Source organism: Cebidichthys violaceus, unplaced genomic scaffold (assembly GCF_023349555.1).
Source record: "Cebidichthys violaceus isolate CVI_PGR_0920_01 unplaced genomic scaffold, fCebVio1.0.p SCAF_12, whole genome shotgun sequence".
NCBI classification, from domain to species: domain Eukaryota; kingdom Metazoa; phylum Chordata; class Actinopteri; order Perciformes; family Stichaeidae; genus Cebidichthys; species Cebidichthys violaceus.
In genome coordinates this window covers 12,803,360-12,816,038 of record NW_027176285.1, presented here as the reverse complement: position 1 = coordinate 12,816,038, position 12,679 = coordinate 12,803,360, and the positions used below count along the sequence as shown (strand labels likewise).

Sequence of the window (12,679 nt, the reverse complement as noted above, 5' to 3'; positions counted from 1 at the left end):
CCGTAATAGTCGCCTTGGTATTCTGAGGAAAGAAAACACGGGGTTAGACTTTCAAATGTGTATAAAAATCACCTTTCCTCCACCCCCCCCACCAACAAGTGGTGAAATTGATCATGTCCAATTTCCAACCAACCGTTCTCTAAGCAGCCTCATTTGAGTGTATAAACAACTCCACACTTCTCCACCTCAGTTCTCCCGCCTTTTTACACACTGCATTCATCTCCCTCACTCGCTCCTCCACGGACCCCCCTGCTGAAACTTCCGGATCCGGATGAGGAACTCCAGAATGAGATGTTTTTCAGCCTCTCTGCGGCCCTGCATCACTCTGTCTCTGTCATTGTCTGATGCAGCTCCCAGCAACATCTCCCTCTCCTCCACCTCACCGGGCCGTGGGACTTTCTCCATTATTCCCGGCATGCAGTCTAACAAGTAACTGAGCAACTAACTGAGTGTTTTCATTATCGGTTAATCCGACAGTTGTTTTCTTGATCGAGCGATGAATCGTTTGGTCTATAAATCATCCTAAAATAGAGCACAGTTTCCTAAAGCTCAGTGTGACGTCTTTGCGTTGCGTGTTTTGTTCAACCGACAGTCCAAAAACCCCAAAGATGTTACATTTACAGTGATATAAACCACAAAAACAAAAAGGTGCAAAATCAGCATTTTCGCTTGAAAAATAACTTAAAATTAAAAATAATATTAAAGAATATTCCCAATTAATTGCCAGCCGATGGAGTAATCAATTCATTTAGCAATCCTTTCAGCTCCAAATACAGAACTATTGCTCCTCTGGACAGCTGTTTTGTATTTCCACACCTTGCTGCTGTGTTTTTATCCACAGTCACGGTGTTGGATCATCAATAGCTTCCCACATAAGTGGAGTCAGTGGTGACAGGTTTGCCCCGCTCTATTTCCATCTTTACAGCATCACACGCCTGTTCATATGGCAGCAAATCATTAAGAATATCTCTGCTCATGCCCACGTTTTTTTTATGCAAATATCCACGTATGCTCGTACGCACCAAGCAGGAGCAAAAGTAGGAACGATTGATCCTCTGGGGACCACGAACGTCTGCACAAAATGCAATTAATCTGATCGCCAACGTTTGAGCAAAGCTCGAACCACGACTGACGTTTTTTCTCGTCTTAAATAATTCAACTTTCTCACGCAGCAACAAACTGGCATATTAATGACAGAAAACAGCCCAAATTCCAGGCTTTCAAAGAAAATCTCTTGCACACACTCGGGTTTAACAAATATTCTCGACATCACCTCTAACACTGACTGACATGTTTACGCCTCTGAGAGGTTTCTGCATAAACCGACTAATGTTTGATGTCTCCGGGTGTATTCATATTCATTCCTCATTGTCATTGGTTATTTATGAATTTACTCAGAATGTATCCTGAATACTGTCCATCAACAAAGGGTTAAAGGGTTGCAAATCATTTTCAAAAACAGATTTTGTCACTTACCTATATTAATATACAGCTATGCAGACACTTTATGTTATGTTCCCTGGAACCTAAAATATTTGTGTATGATTTCTGCCTCCACCTCAGTACAACAGAAGGGAATGGGTGTTTGTTTCTGGTGCTCACAGCATTGGAAAAATAATTCTCTGGATAATCAATAAACCTCACTGTGAGCAGTTTTCATAGGGACTATTTCTTCAGTAGGTCCAAATGACAACTGCGTACAGGAAGTTAGATGTCTGTGGATTCCAAGAACTTTCCACAACAAAAATAAATTTCCAAATATCTATAAACGACTGTCAAATAGTAAATATCTTTTCCTAACCACCTTTCCTCCACCTTGATAAAAAACATGAGGTCAAGGAAAGATGTGAGAGAGAATTTAAGGGACTTAGAAAAAGAATGCTGTGCTCAGAGAATTCGACATTTTCTTACACTTATTTTAGCAACTTTATTCATAACACACAAAAAACAAACTCAAGTAACAATCCTGTCCAAAACAGAATCACACCACCTAAAAGACCTTTCTACAGCGGTGGGGTGACGAAAATACAAAACACTCACTGGCGAATATTACATGTTCAGGGCTTTTATTGTGAAAGGTCAGAACAGAAGGAGTGGATCTGGTCTCAAGGACTTTGTCACCATTGAAAGTTTGCCGTTCTGGTTTCGGACTACGAAGCATCTGTGTTGTTGCTAATTAATTGCTTTTTAAGGGCCTTAAGATGGATGTTTTAAATATATCCATAATTTACTATGACAGCAGATCTTATTGAGGGCCGGATGGTGATTCGCTGGAAATGTTGTTGCCGCAAGGAATTACGGGACGGCATTATCTCCTGGTAAAGGATGGTCGAGTGTATCCTATGCTAAAGGAGACAAGAAAGGAAGCACTGAAGCTCCTTTTAGTCAGCATTTAGAGGATTCAACCAGCTCTCATCACGGCTGCCACTTAAGACCACAAAGCTACATGTAGATAACTCAACGGGTCGTTCCTTCTCTTTGGTGATGAATTTGGGTGAACAGAGCCTTTTTCTTGTTTCCTAGCAGTTCACACATGAATCCAATCCTGAGAGCCAAACCACTCGGAGATCCGTCCAGCACAAGTTGGGACAAAACCAGCCGACCAGCTGCTCCTCAGCTCCTCTCCCAGTCTCTCAGAGCAGCACCAGGTGGACAGAAGGTGGTTCAACCGTCCACTTTAACGTTAGCAAATACACTTCTTCACTTTCTTACCGAGGTTAAGATGAGGAGATCGATACCACGCTCATGTTTGGGTGTTCAATATGAGGCTACAGCCAGTAAGCGTTTAGCTTAGCTTAGCACAAAAAACGTTAATGTAAAATGACATTTTACTACACACAACTACAATATAGCGAGTTTGTTGCCTTTGAACAATAAACAGCGTGTAAGAAGTGGACGTTGTCACCGAGACGTCACCAACTGGTTTGTGGACGGACGCTTTGAAGCCTCTCGGCCGTCGCCATCTTGGTTTTTGCAACCAGAAGTGACGCGAGAGGGCGGAGCTAAGTACAACTAATCGCTGAATACGAAATTTCTAGGCAACCAAAATGTTACGATTAACTTCCATGAAGTGAAAACACGATATGAAAGAGTTAGAAGACACGCACAACGCCATGGTAACAACCTGTCAATCACCGTGTAGCCCCACCCTAAAGCATCCCCTGCTTTATGGTCTGTTTGACTCTAAATGGACCATAATGTACTAAATGAACATCATGCTGTATTGAAGAAGACTTGAAACTAGAGATTGAGTCGCCTAATTTGGAAAGGGCCAGGCTAGTTTCTGATTGATTTCTGATGATTTCTGCATATTAATTTGACGTATTATTCCCTAAAACTATATTTCTTTAGTTATTTATCATGAAAAATACCATCAGAACAGTTTATAAAAGGATTCATCCACTCCCCATGTTGCAGCCATTAACAATCACAAACCTGCCTTCTGTTTCTCACCTCTTCCATATTCTCCTTTTAAACCCCCCCCCCGCTCCAAATCGCCCCAGTTACATTAAATCCATTCTGTTCCAACAGCACCTTAAACTGAGATCGATGGCAGACTTTATCCCGCTGCTGCAGATGTTGCACTAGAATTTATTCCTCCTCTCCCACCATATGCTCCTCTCGCTCCCGTTTCAGCACCGAACCCAAGGCCCGAATCAGCAAAACTAACAGGTTAGATATCAAACAAATACGTTGCCTTGTATTTGCTGTTGGCACGTGGCTGTCTTTAAAATCACAGAGAGAAACAATGAGAGCCGACACGACTTTCACAAACAAAGCTAATTATTTGAGCCCCTGCTCGTTTGGGCCGACCTTGACGATAAACAAGGAGCGTGTGTTGTGGCCTGCGTGGTGAATGTGTGTGATGGGGGGTGGGGATTGAAGGGAGGGAGGGGGGCGGCGCTGGCTCTGCAAGCTATAATTACAATCCTGCATGCAGACGCACCATACCACACACACACACACACACACACACACACACACACACACACACAGACATCCATCCCTCTAAGCAGCAGCAGAGGAACATAAGGAAGCAGCGAGCTCGGATAAAGGCGAGCAGACCGGCCTCTGCTGCCGCGGCACAAAAGGGTGTGAAAGGCAAGAGAGAGACGAGAGTGAGGGATGGAGGTTTTTGTCCTCCTGATTTCTTCTCTCCCCCCCCCCCATCCCCTCCCCTCCCACTCCATGCGCTTGCAGCCTTGACGGCTCCAGTTCATTGTATCCTCCAATGCCCGGGTCCTTCAGGTATAGATGTGCAGGAGCTGTATAGAAACGGCTCTCAGACTGTCCATGAACAAAACAAAAAAAAAAACTGCTGATACACATGACGGGTGCATCCGATGTATTCCTGCAGCTCAACGTGGAGCTGCTGTTGCTACACGCTGCCCACCTGCTATTGTCTCCAAATTATTATTATTTTTGTCTTCATCCAGGCGACCAATAACCTACAATCCAGATTTCTATTTCTTTTTCTAAGTGGTCTTGACAAGCTCCTTTTTATTTTGAAGGAATATTGATTTGAAGGACTTCACATTGTGTTGCAGCGAAAACATACAGTGAAGCTCATCCTTTTATCTGCAGTTCATTTTCACACGTGGAAAATCCGCCTCATCTCCAGAACTCAATGGAAAGAAACTTTCACAATGAAATAGCTGCAAATATTTGCCCATTTACGCTACACAAGCAAATTAACGGCTTTTCAGCAGCAACAACAGTCAGACAATGAGGGTCACGACACATTTCACCCCATCAAATCCAGCCAAAAGAATTCCTCCAGCCTCAGTCGACCACAAAGGTTAAAGTGTAAAATGAGAAATATTTTCTTTTCATTATTGCAAAGCCCTTTTTTTCCCCCTTTAAGAATTCAAATAATTAATCAGAACGTCCTGCGATGACTCTGCTCTAATGTGCTACGTCTTTTTAGACCTTAAATCCTTTGTTGAAGAAATAGCTGATTTATTTTCAAAGAGAAAAGGAGGTGAGCACAGAGAGGTTGTTTTCATTTTCATCGCTATTAAAATGTGTTTTTATTGCAGAATCAAGTACCACAAATACTGCTGTTGTGCTTTATTTCTCTAGTTACACTTGCTGTTTTTGATGTTCTCCGTTCTGAAAAAGTTTCAAAATAATTAATATGTCTTTTGAGATTAAATGTCTGACTGAAGTATGCCCCCCCCCCCCCCCCCCCCATCTCCCCCCCCCCCCCTGCGATACCACACTTTCCCTACTAGTGTGTGATTGCAACACGTCGTCTAACATCCTCCCGGCTGTCTAACGAAGTGGCAGCATGTGACAGTCAGGCAGGTTTAAAGCTTTTACTACAATCCTCCAACATAGAAGTCAAACACTGAATCGTCCCAGAGGTTGGAGTCACATCGAGGACTGATCGCATGTTGTATCATTCAACGAGAGATAAATAGATTTTAAAAGAAAGCCCATGCAGATAAGCCACCCCGAGGTGACACGTGGAGTGTTCAGTAGATAAAGAACCATCTCTGAGCAGCCTCGGCGGTGCTGCTGAAGGTTGCAATTAAGCTACACAATAATTACGTTATTTATTTTACAGAGTAGAATATTTCACATCGATGCTGCACTAGAGGCTGTGTAGTATCCGTTGACTCTGCTCGTGGTGTCAGAAGACTTTGTTTCTTACCTCCGTAGTAGCCGTAGGCACCGGGTCCTAAAATGTCCGGATCCTCCAGCCGGCCTCCCAGGGGCCTCATCCTCCTCGGGCCCCTGAAGAAGGCGTGCCGCCGGGCCCCCAGAGCACTCAGCTGCTTCATCCGCCGCTCTTTGGATCTCCTGTTCTGGAACCAGACCTGCATCCAGACCAGAGGGGACGGAGTTATCAGCTGATCTCATCGGTTTTTAAAATAAATAAATAAAATGCTTCAACTGCAGTCACTTAAGTCTCTACGGCGTCACAACAACAAGAGCACAAGTCATGACGCTGCATTCATCAACTTCATGTAAATCCTGATCATTTTTAGGGTTTTTTTATACAGATTTAAGCCTTTATGGTGGATTTTCATTCAAATAAATGTCTCTGAAGTCTGAAGTGATTGAGCTTCTGGCCCACTGATGAAAGTATTGCAATATTTAAATATCTGCAGTATTATGGAACTGGCTGTCTGTGGTGACATTCCTGTAACTAATACTGTGTTCCAGACACAAGAAAATGGAAGTATGCACACAATTTTAAATTGTTAGTATTGAATTTCAGACGCAGCCAAAGAACTGATCAACTCTGAGAACAAAGCCTTTGTTTTTACTCAAATAGAAATACTAAATCAACAAGCACTGAAATATTAAGGGTTGACACTTTAAAGAACTCCTATAAAACTACAAACTATTTCTCACAACATATCTGCTGCTGGCTCATAATCATCCTAATTATCTGACAGCTCTGTAAGCATTTTGAACTCTTCTTACAGTAGTTTCATTCTTGTATTTTAGCGTTAAAGTGGATAAATAAAACAATAATTGTGTGAAAGTTAAAACTAAAAGTGTTGAACCATAAAAGAAACGCAGCAACGCTTCACAGAAAAAGTACAAACTAAGGAAATATAACATGAAAATCTTCCAGTGCAATATCAGAATTACATAAGCTGTGATCAATCAAGTGTTTTCCTGTAATTTCCATATAATACAAATGTTATAATATATCTCTGGAAAGCACAAAGTATCCAAAACTAGGAAAAGAGGAAAGATGCTCCGTTTGACTGGATATAATAAAGACATGATCAGAAACTGGAACCAGTAACAACCAAAAAACAACATTTTCCCGTTGCAGCAAACAGCAACATGAACGTAACCCGACACACAAACCTCAGTGCAAGTTCAAATAAACAGTCAAAGCTACAAATCAGAGCATAAACAGCCCCGACGCTCCCGTAAGATAAACCGTCTTTGAAGAGGAACAAAGGAGGATTCCACTAACACACCATATGGAAGAATGTCTGCATTATAAGCACATAACACATCTTGTTTCGCCTTTGCATCACTGCTGCATAATGATGTGTGCTCACCCCAGCCGGGCTGCACCAGAGGCGAAAAATCCCACTGTGCAGCAGATTAACAAAAAACACACACACACACACACACACACACACACACACACACACACACACAGAGGAAAAACACCTAAACCCACTTAGGCTCTGTTCTGTGTGCTCCGGCGGGAAGAAGGAAAAAGAAAAAAAAAAAGGCGACACCTGCTTATTGAGAACAATCGTCTAACTGTAGGGTACATTTTTATGGAAATGCTCCCGCTCCCCTCGAGAGAGCGTTGCTTAGGGATTACATACACATGCTGGAGAAGCTCACAGGGCTCCCCGTGTTGAGAGCAACGGTATTTAACGTGCAGCGAACGAGGAGGAGGATGACGAAACACAGAGAGAGAGAGAGAGAGAGAGAGAGAGAGAGAGAGAGAGAGAGAGAGAGAGAGAGAGCCTCCATTTTGGCTCCAAGCAACACACACACACACACACACACACACACACACACACACACACACACACACACAGAGGGATGGACTGCCTGACTGATTGATTGATTTATTGGCTGTTTGTTTGAGCTCTGTTGATGCAGCTCTCTCTCTCTCTCTCTCACACACACACACACACACACACACACACACACACACACACACACACACACAGGCACACACACACACACGCACACAGTAGCCTGCAGGTTATGATATGGATGAGGCAGAGCAAACAGGCTGGAAGTGAGTAAGAGCAGAGAGGTGGGAAAAAGGGGAGGGTGGTATGTAAATCTGTGAAATCAGCGATAATTACAGTGAGTGCACAAAAAGCCACATCACAGTTGGCAGAGATGGTGCTAATCATCCTGACACAGTCTGCACCCAGACAGCGAGTGTGTGCGCGTGTGTGTGTGTGTGTGTGTGTGTGTGTGTGTGTGTGTGTGTGTGTGTGTGTGTGTGTGTGTGTGTGAGGGTGAAAAGACAGACATTGGCCCAAAACACGCTGCTGTTATTCTGCAAAAACATGTTTGGGGTTCCTCTCGCCTTTGGCAAACACCAGACTAACCTTTTTTACTGATTTCATGGCTGTGCAACACATTTGATTGCCGAAATAAACCGCTGGCTGCACAAAATAAATTATGTTCTTTTATATTTGTTTTATCCACGCGTCAGTAAATTGGATTACTAGATCTTAATTTCAAGAGCATAAACGAACGCCTGCAGGTTTGGATGTAGCAGCGTGGAAAATTGGATGCAAACAGGAATGCAATTTTTATAGGAATATATGATATAATATTTATGTATTTTTTTAAATAGTGGAGTGAGTAGCATTGAATTTGAAAATAATCTTTTTTTTTTGTTAAATTAAATGTAAAAAAAAGCTAAAAATATGAAGACAATGCTGTCTATTTAAAATGTTAAAAACACAGAATTGCTCAAATATGGGTTTCCATTGTTATGTGAGAATATAAAACTAATTTTAAGGCAACACACTGCTACTTAAATATATTTAAAAATACTTCTATTTGTCACATATAAAGACAATTAAACGCATTTTTCTATCAGCATCATTTGAGAAAATGCCATCAAATATGACAATAACAGTAACAACACAAACGTTCACATGCAGAATGCCTGATGCAAAATCCCAAATGTGGATTTAGAAGCTGCTAATAGAGCACATCATGCTTCGACATTTCTCTCACAGAGGATGAGGCCTTCATTTAAAAAATACATAAATAATAACCTCAGCACATTTGAGTAAAATGGAGACGTGCCTTCCCCGTCTCTCTACTGAGTCCCCCCCCCCCCCCCGCCCACCGCAGACGGAGGCCGCCTCTTACCTGGATCACTCGCATGTTTAGTCCCGTTTCCTGGGCCAGCTGTTCCCGGATGTGCCGAGTGGGTTTCGGCGTGGCGACAAACGCGGCCTTTAACGTTTCCAGCTGCTTGGCCTTGATGGTGGTCCGGGGCCCGCGCCTCTTGGTCCCCGAGTTCTGCTCCTCGTTCTCAATATTGTTCGTTTCCTTATCTGAGGACGTGGAATTGTCCGTCTCTTTTATGTCGTCCTGTATTGGGTCCTGCAGATCCGGCGATAAACTCCTATCTGTACACGACGACACTGATGGGGGGGGGGGGGGCAAACAAGAGGAAGGTCACGATCCGAAATGTCAGGGAGGAGGAGGGGGGGGGGGGCGCTATAATTAGGCCTGGAGATGCTCAGCGGCAACGCTGCAAAATATGCATCCAAAATATGACCCAATAATGAGTTACTTTTACTCGTTTGGATGCATTTTTTCTGTCTGTCTTCTAAACATTACAATTTATCAAATAAAATGAATAAATAAATATATAAAATTTCATTTTTTTGCAGAGTTGATGCCTAAAATGCTAAGAAAAAAATTGTATGATAGAAAAATATAGATTTTTTAAAACTACAAGCAGAAAATAAATTGCACATTATTCCAAGAAAAAAAAGAGCGTGGCTCTGTATATGTAGGAAGGGAGTGGGCTGTCTGTCCTCGTCTGCGAGGATGAATAGACAGCGGAGAGAGGAGCCGCGCGCGGTCAGACTAACACACTCATCCCCAGCGGATCCACGCGTACAATAACACAGAGAGCCATTGTCTCGTGGAGGTAAATATTGAAAGCATTCATCTGACAAGGTTGTTGTGAAAAGATCTCCACGGACTGCAGAAAAGGTTCCGACAAAAACAGACGGGACAATTAAAGCCTCTTTCTTTTGTCCCTCATATGCATTTATATAATATCTACACACACACACACACACACACACACACACACACACACACACACACACACATATATATATAACGTCTCGTCATCCCTGCCGATTACCTGAGTTCAAGTTGACTTCCTTAATGGCCCCGGAGCTCGAGTAATCTTCTTTGCACACGAACTTGTTTTCGTCGATGACGTAGAGCTCCTCTCCCGTGGACAGCTGCTTGTTGCACACCATGCAGGTGAAGCAGTTCAGGTGGAACACCTTGCTGCGCGCTTTGCGCACCAAGTCGTTCGGCGAGATTCCCTGCAGACAGCCCGCGCACTTTGTGCCAAACCGCCTGCATGAAACGAACAAAATCAACGTTAAATGCATGTCTGTTTGTTTGTTTCTTTAAGCCAACGACAACATCATATAATTATGAATATATCATTTATTTTATTGGCATTGTATGTCCACAAATGTTTATCAGAGATAACAAAATGTGTTATTAATATCACAGCTTGAGAGGAATAAAGAATTTCCTTTTCTCATACTTAGAATTCAAATTATAATAATGCTAAAATATTGTTATTTTCAATCTAATAATATAACAAAAAGTACCAGAACAAAATAATAAATATAGTAATAAAAAAATGTACTTTATATTTTATATTAACGCTTTATATTTCTGAATATTCCAATAAAAGCCTCATATATAAGCTCTATATTAAGTCATTAATAAAGAAAATACCTGTCTCCATATTTAAGACAGGGAGTATTAAAAGACAGGATAATTCAAACGGAAATAATACAAAAATAATAATAATAAAGTCAGATTTAGTTTCTTTTTTTGTTGAAGATTCTCTAAAAAAAACCGCGTGCTCGTTATTTTGATGGAGGTGCTCCCACAATAACCCCACGCAGAACGCATTAGTGACAATCAACACATTGTAGCCGCGGATATATTACAGGATTAAGCAGAGTGGGAGCATCTTAGCGTGAAAATCTTCTCTTAATCCATATTCACCCGCTTAAATACCGAGTGGGTAGAAGACTCATCAATTTGATACACAAATACCCCCCCCCCCCCCTTTACAAAAAAAAATAATAATAAATTCAGCAGAATCCCCCTCCTGGTCTGGAAGAACAGGTGTTTCAGGGTGAAATAAAACACACCTGAGTGTTATTTGGGGACTCACCAGCATCGGTGCTTTTATGAATATGAGGAGTTTGAGCAGAGGTCTGGGGGGGGGGGGGGGGGGGGGGGTCACTGTGGGCCTGCTCTACCTGGGTTTACAGTCGGCCTATGGAGGGGGGGGGGCTTAAGCCTCTGGGTGAAAGCAAGCGCTCCTTTTGTGCAGCATTGTTTTAACACTAATGTAGGCTTGTCTCTCCATTTGCAATGGTATCGCTCCGCTGTCCCTCTTTTCACATGCATGCTTCTCCCCCCCCCCCCCCCCTCCCCAGCGAAAGGGCACAACTCTACTTACACAACAAATGGACATATTAAGGTGATTACTGTTTCGCCTGGCTAATGGCCGGCCATTTAAATCCACCGCTTGATGGGACCTGCCGTAATATGATGGCCAAGGCCGCGCGAGGCCAATAACAGCGCGTCCGGACAAAGGCTAATGCGCCTCACATGTCATTAGACAATTTGGGAGAAAATAACTGACACACACACACGTGAGTGAAAATGATGCTAAGAGAGTGCGACGGGACAAGCAAGGGCTTCACTTATCACTCAATTACCTGAGACGCTTTTTTTTTTTTTTTTTTTTAGGAATTGTGAACCGGTTAATAGCCTAATGGGTGTTTGAAAAAAAACTGTTATGTGGATCTGGAGAATATATATTCAAAAGAAGGAAAAAAAAATGCATGGCTGCGCTACGAAATTACATTTTGTTTTATTCCAGAGACCCTTTATCAAAAGGCCACGTCACATGACCAATATTTCAGTTTGGAGACGAATTAAAACCCTACATTTTAAAATAAATTATATTTTTTAATTATACATATTCATTTGTTTTATTTTATCCACCTTGAAGATAATTAAAAAAAAAATTGAACCCATGACTTGATATTTTGACCCCTGTGCACATACGTAATATACATTGCGGGCCACATTATTATTGCTGGTCCTTTTCTATTATTTCTCCCGATGCATTTCAATATTTTTATCAACACTGCATCCATAAAAAAAAAAATATCTTTACGCGTGGCGATTAATATGAAGGAGCCCTGAATCCAGGCGCTCTCTCTCCCTCTCTCGTTACCTGAAAAAGTCCATTTTGCAATAGAGCTTCCCGTCCCTGGAGAAGCACTTCTCGGTGAGGGCGCAGTTGCACTCGCAGCACTGGACGCACTTGGCGTGCCACGCTTGGTCCAGCACGTTGAGGAGGAACCGGTCCAGAATGGGCCGTTCGCACCCGGCGCAGTGGACCATCATGTCTCCGGCCTGCAGGGCGCAGAGTGCCGACCTTCCCACACGGACTGCGCTGCTCGGACTGGGGCGACCCGGGTCTACGCGGAACAACGTCTTGGCTCCGGGGGGGAGGTGTGCTGTCAGGCGAAAAGTTTAAGGAAGCTCCTGTCCCAAAAAAAAAAAAGGGCAGCGAGGAGGAAAAGAGAGCGCGCGAGACGATCCCCGGGAACTGTTGTAGTCCTGCTCCTAGTTTGGTTCCTGGCACTTGTCACAAATCCACAATCCAGAGGTTGAGGAGGAGGTTTCAGCCGCGCCAGCTGATGGTCTGCGTAACGGACGAAGCGCACATGTTCTCTCACGCGCGCACAGCTAAAAACATCATTATTCAAAACGTGTTTTTTTCTAATATTATTATTTCTTCTGATATTTCATCCCCGTTTAGCTCGTGCTTTGTTTTGGGTCCAGTCATTTCCTTTCGGGCTCACCTCGCGTCGCCACTTTCACATCACAGTGCCTGGGTTGTCACGTTTCTTTTTTT

At 42.9% G+C, this 12,679-nt stretch overlaps 1 protein-coding gene across 1 annotated transcript in view; it reads right to left on the bottom strand.

Annotated features, from left to right (window-relative positions):
* lhx5 (LIM homeobox 5) overlaps positions 1-12,165 on the bottom strand; it is a 14,348-nt gene extending 2,183 nt beyond the window's left edge. Inside the window, exons 1-5 of the mRNA XM_068705573.1 lie at positions 11,993-12,165; positions 9,851-10,074; positions 8,836-9,113; positions 5,657-5,822; positions 1-22 (exon numbers count right to left, since the gene is read on the bottom strand). The exon at positions 1-22 is cut by the window's left edge and continues 2,183 nt beyond it. Coding sequence (XP_068561674.1) covers positions 1-22; positions 5,657-5,822; positions 8,836-9,113; positions 9,851-10,074; positions 11,993-12,165 — 863 coding nt within the window. The remainder of the gene's footprint in view (positions 23-5,656; positions 5,823-8,835; positions 9,114-9,850; positions 10,075-11,992) is intronic.
* Positions 12,166-12,679: the final 514 nt, after the last annotated feature.